At 42.6% G+C, this 5,808-nt stretch overlaps 1 protein-coding gene across 1 annotated transcript; it reads left to right on the top strand.

Moving 5' to 3' along the window:
* The first annotated feature begins 2,498 nt into the window (after nucleotides 1–2,498).
* LOC139022205 (F-box only protein 31-like) lies at nucleotides 2,499–3,920 on the top strand. The gene is made up of 2 exons (XM_070433251.1): nucleotides 2,499–3,466; nucleotides 3,695–3,920. The coding sequence occupies exons 1-2, from the start codon at nucleotides 2,499–2,501 to the stop codon at nucleotides 3,918–3,920; spliced, it is 1,194 nt and encodes a 397-aa protein (XP_070289352.1).
* Nucleotides 3,921–5,808: the final 1,888 nt, after the last annotated feature.

Genomic DNA, 5,808 nt, shown 5'->3' with positions numbered 1-5,808 from the left:
GAATTTTTATAAAGACTGTGTTGAATTTTATAGGTCAATTTGGGAAATATTGCCGTCTCTACAGATGTCTGTCATTTTATTTGGCTCTTCTTAAATTCTCTCAACAATGTTTTATAGTTTCAGTGTACAAGTCTTACACTTCTTTGGTTAAATTTATTCCTAAATATCTTGTTCATTTCGAAGCTAATATAAATAAAATTTTCTTAATTTTATTTTCAGATTGACCCTTGCAAGTTTATAAAAATGCAATTGATTTTTATATTTTGGTTTTGTATCCTGTAATCTTGCTAAACTGGTTTATTAGTTTCAATAGTTTTTTATATTTTTTCTACATATGAAATCATGTGAGTTGTAAATAGAGATAGTTTCACTTCTTCCTTTACAAACTGCATTTTCATTTATTTCTTTTCCTTGCCTAACTGTCCCGGCTAGAATACAGATGATGTGAGCAGACATCCTTTTCTTGTTCATGACCTAAGAGGAAAACATTGCCTGTCACCATCGGAAATGATGTCAGCCATGGGGTTTTTATGGATGCACTGTATTAGATTGAAAGAGTTTCCTTCTGGACATAGCTGCCATAACAGGTTGCCACAAAATTGGTGGCTTAAAACAACAGAAATGTATACTCTAACAGTTCTGGGGACCAGAAGTCTGAAATGAGAGTGTCACGGGACCACACTGCCTCCAATACCTAGAGGAGAACCCTTTGTTGCCTCTTTCAGCTTTTGATGAACCCAAGAATCCCTTGCCTGTGGCTGCATCACTCCCATTTCTGCCTCCACCTTCACACGGCCTCCTTCCCTGTGTCTCTGTGTCTTTTCTGCCTCTGAGAAGGGTACTCCATATTGAATTTAGGGCCCACTTAGGTAATCCAGGATGATGACATCTCTAGACCCTTAACTGAATTACATCTGCAAAGAAACTTTTTCCAAATAAGGTTACATTCACAAGTTCTGGGATATGAGCAAATTGGGGAGGGGAGCGGTGTTGGGGGGGTTACCATTCAACCCACTACATCTTCTATTCCTAGTTTGTTGAGTGATTTTAATATGAAAGTGTTGGATTTTGTCAATTGATTTTTCTGTGTCTATTGCGATAATCACATGTGTTGGTTTTTTTTTTTGTCTTTCATTCTATTGATATGATTGATATATTGCACTGATTGATTTTCAGATGTAAAACCAATTTTGCAATCCTGGGATAAACCCCACTTAATTATGGTATATAATCCTTTTTATATGTTGCTGGATTAGATTTACTAAGACCTTGTTGAAGATGTTTACATCTATATTCATAAAAGATATTGATCTACAGTTTTATTTTTCTTGTGTTGTCTTTGTCTGATTTTAATATTTGGGTAACATGGTATCTGGCTTCACAGAACATGTTGGGAAGTGTTCCCTCCCTTCTGATATTTGGAAGCATTTGTGATTGGTATTAACTTTGCTTTACACAGCTGGTAGAATTCACCAGTGATACCATCCATTCTGGTGTTTCCTTTTGTGGGATATTTAATTACCAATTCAATCTTCTCTTGTTAGAGGTCTATTCAGATTTTCTATTTCTCTTGAGTCAGTTCTGGTAGTTTGCGTCTTTCTAGGAATTTGTCCATTTCATACAGGTTATCTAACTTGTTGGAATACAGTTGTTCATAGTATTCTCTTATACCCAGTTTATTTCTGTTCCCTTTTGCCTTCCTGATTTTAGTCACTTGGCTCCTCTCTTTCTTTCTTGGTCAGTCTAGTTAAAGCTTTGTCTATTTTCTTGATCTTTTCAAAGAACCAATTTTAGTTTACCGACTTTCTCTACTGTTTTTCCATTCTCTGTGTTAAGACTTCCTTATGGTCTAGCATAGTCTGAACTAGAGAATGTTCCCTGTGCACTTGGAAGAACATGCATCTTGCTTTTGTTGTATGAAGAGTTCTGTAGATATCTGTTAGGTTTAGTTGGTTTAGAGTGTTGCTTCAAACCTCCCATTTCCTTGTTGATCTACCTCATTCTATCCATTATTGAAAGTGAAATACTGAAGTTCCCAAATATTATTGTTGAATTGTCTATTTCTCCCTTCAATTCTGTCAATTTTCTTGCTTCATGTATTCGAGGTTCTGTTGTTAGATGTACATATTTTATCATTGTTATGTCTTTCTGATGGATTGACCCTTTTATCATTATAAAATTTCCTTTTGTTTCTAATAACAAGTTCTGTCTTAAAGTCTATTTTGTCTGATAATAGTGCAGCCACTCCAGCTCTCTTGCGGTTACTGTTTACATGGTATATTTTTTCCATGCTCTACTTTCAACCTATTTGTATCTTCGAATCCTAAAGTGTGTCTGTTTTAGGCAGCCCACCAGTTTCTTTTAAAACACACACCAGCTCTCTGAGGGGGCGTGGCTAGGCCATGGGGGCGTGGCTGGACTCTAGGGCGGATCGAGCCAGTTTAAAGCCGGGCTGAGGAGCAGAGGCCCACGCTGTGGTGGCGGTTAGAAGTGGAGGCATGGAGGAGTGCGCTTCCATCTGCGGCGTGGGCTCTTCGTGGGGACATCGGTGTCATCAGAAGCGCCAGCGGCCAGCCGAGAAGGCAGCGGCCCACAGCAAGCCGTCCCCGGCAGAAAAACACGTCGAGGCAGACGCCGCAGCGCGGTGCTCCCTGCAGGACTTGCCGGTGGAGATGCTGGTGAAGATCTTCGCCTCGCTCCCCGGGACCGACCTGCCCAGCCTGGCCCAGGCCTGCACCAAATTCCACCACACCCTGCACATCGACAGCATCTGGAGACAGCGCTGCCGCGAGGAGTTTGGCATTCTTGAAAACTTGCAGAACCTGAAGATGATCGGTATGTCTTACGGAGAAGTCTATGCGAAGCTGTTCCCATACAGACACATTTTGGGATTGTGGCAGCTAAATTATAGCTACAGAACACTGCTGAATGTCGTGGTGGACGGCTTATGCATCACTGGCTGGCCGTACAGGCCTTCCCTTAACACCCATGTGCGTGGCCCAATACATTTCAAGCCCTCGTTCAGAATTCGCCTGACGGAGAGGACATCAGCCGCGGTGGAGTGCATGGCAGGCCTCCTCGGCAGGCCCCACAGCGGCCACATGCAGATTCAGAAGGACAGGCTCACCATCCAGTGCAAGAGGACAGACCACCGAACGGATTCACCAACGCGGCTTAGGGGAGAACGGGGGCGGGGGCGGGGGCGGGTGCAGGAGGACCGACAGCAGTACGACTGCCTGACCTACCGCCGCCTCTACCTCCCGCCACGCCACCCGGACGACCTCATCAGGCCAGGCCTCTTTCACGGCAAATTCAATGCCTTCAGCCCAACGACTGTCATGCTCAGCTTCCATGGGCAGTATGCCAGGGTCACGAGGCTCATGGGGATAGGCACGAAGGCGTTAGAGATCCACCTCATGCGCCGCATCCAGCTGCGAGATGGCGAGATCTTCCGCAACTTCAACGAGCTCTCCCGCGTGGTCCAGGAGATTGACGAGCAGGTGAACCGGGAGCAGCAGCAGCAGCAGCAGCAGCAAGAAGACGGGACTGAGGAAAGCCAGGGCCATGGCTGGCAGAACCCTGCCCAGCCCAGCGTCGGGGAGTCCGGGGCTGCCGCTTCGGAGGAGCAGCCTGTCCGGTTTGTTCTGCCTGTGGGCGTGCGCTCAAGTGACCAGAACTACCCCCGAACCTGCAGGATGTGTTTCTATGGCGTGGACATTGATCCCTTCGCCTACCCCAGGCACTGCTGCCCTGGAGTCTTCATCCTGTTCGATGAGGACCACTTCGGGTTCATCTGGCTGGAGGAGAAATACTTCTTCTGGTACGGCAGAGTCCAGGACACCTTCCAGAATGTGGAGGCGCCATCCCCGCAGGCCTTCCTGGAGATGCTCAAGGACATTCAGTCTAGTTTTAGATTTTAATCTGAATAATTCTTTACTGGCAACTTTTTCAATAGTTTTTCTTCATTTATAAATCTTAAGTGGTTTCCCATTGCTTATAAAATTAAAACAAAATCTTTTCTTTTTTTAAATATATTTTTATTGATTTCAGAGAGGAAGAGAGAGGGATAGAGAGATAGATACATGAATTATGAGAGAGAATCATTGATTGCTGCCTCTTGCATGCCCCACACTGGGGATCGAGCCACAACCCAGGCATGTGCCCCTACTGGGAATTGAACCATTATCTCTTGGTTCATAGGTCAACACTCCCATAGAGCCACACTGGCTGGGCTGGGCTTTCTTTATCATTCTTTTTCTAGTACCTTTAAGTGTAAAGTTAGATTTTTTTCATGTTTCTTCAGGTGGGCCTGTAATGCTATGAATTTCCCTCTTTGGACTGCTTTCATTGCATTCCATAGATTAGGGGTTGTTTTGCTCTCATTTGCATTAATTTCAAGATATTTTCTGATTTCATCATTGATGTCATTGTTAACCCATTCATTGTTTAGCTTCTATGTATTTCTGTGTTTTTCAGTTTTTTCTTATGATTTCTAGTGTCATACCATTATGATCAGAGAAGGTGTCTGATATGATTTCAATCTTCCTGAATTTGTATAGACTTGTTTTGTGTCCTAACATGTAGTCTATCTTTGACATTGTTCCATGTGCACTTGAGAAGAATGTATATTCTGTCCTTTTGGGGTGAAATGTTCTGTAAATATCCATTAGATCCATCTGATCTAGTGTATCATTTAAGGCCTCTGTTTCCTTGTTGATTTTTTTTGTCTGGAAGATCTATCCAGTGATGTCACTGGGGTGTGAAAGTCCCCTAATATGACTGTGTTACTGTTAATCTCTCCCTTAAAGTCCATCAAGGGTTTTTAAAAATATATTTGGGTGCTCCTATATTGGGTGTACACATGTTTACAAGGGTTATATTTTCTTGTTAAATCATTCCCTTTAGTATTATGTAGAGGCCTTCTTTGTTTCTTGTTATGGTCTTTGTTTTGAAGTCTTTAACCTTTCTTTTATTGGTCTGGAAAGCTGTTTATTTCACCTTCAATTTTAAATGATAGCCTCACTGGATACAGTAGTCTTAGATACAGTAGTCTTGCTTTTCATTACTTTGAGTACCTCATGCGGTTCCCTTCTGGCCTGAAGTATTTCTATTGAGAAGTCAGCTGATGTTCTAATGGGAAAAACAAAATCTTTTCTAAACAGCTGTATTGAAGTATAATTAACTTATTATATAGATAAACTACTGTTGATTTATCTATTAAATCAGTTGATGAACAAAAAAAAATAAAATATAAAACACACATCATATCATTTCATCTTCAAATCCTTTGGTATGTGTTACTAAAAGGTTAGGACTTTAAAAAAAAACATATAAATATAGCTCTAGCCAATTGGCTCAGTGGATAGAGCATCGGCCTGTGGACTGAAGGGTCCTGGGTTCAATTCAGTCAAGGGCACATGCCTGGATTACAGACTCAGTCCCCAGTAGGGGGCGTGCAGGAGGCAGCCAATCAATGATTCTCTCTCATCATTGATGTTTCTATCTCTCTCTTCCTTGCTTTCCTCTCTGAAATCAATAAAAATATATTTTCAAAAACATAAACATAATACCATTATCACATCTGAAAGTATTCACACAATTTCTTAATTAGCTACACTGAAAATCCCTGTCACCTCAGCTACCTGCCTACCACCTCCCGTGTGTGCCCACAGGCATAGAGTCCTGCCAATTCCCCCGCCCCCCCCCCCCACTACCTGCCTCTGCCAATTCCTCTGTAATAGAGCCCCGTGGTTTTCGCTCCCATAACCATTCTTCCTGCTGGGAATGCTTGTCATCACACTGATGCTC

Source organism: Myotis yumanensis, unplaced genomic scaffold (assembly GCF_028538775.1).
Source record: "Myotis yumanensis isolate MYYU_CA2020_CCGP unplaced genomic scaffold, mMyoYum1.0.hap1 SCAF_13, whole genome shotgun sequence".
NCBI lineage: Eukaryota > Metazoa > Chordata > Mammalia > Chiroptera > Vespertilionidae > Myotis > Myotis yumanensis.
The sequence above is the reverse complement of the archived record's forward strand: the minus strand, read 5'-3'. Positions and strand labels throughout refer to the sequence as shown.

What these genes read in the sequence shown, in the direction of transcription:
- LOC139022205 (XM_070433251.1), top strand. Translation starts at nt 2,499, where the DNA reads ATGGAGGAGTGCGCTTCCATCTGCGGCGTGGGCTCTTCGTGGGGACAT. An exon ending in ATCTTCCGCAACTTCAACGA is followed by an intron (nt 3,467 to 3,694) that starts GCTCTCCCGCGT and finishes CCGAACCTGCAG; the next exon opens with GATGTGTTTCTATGGCGTGG.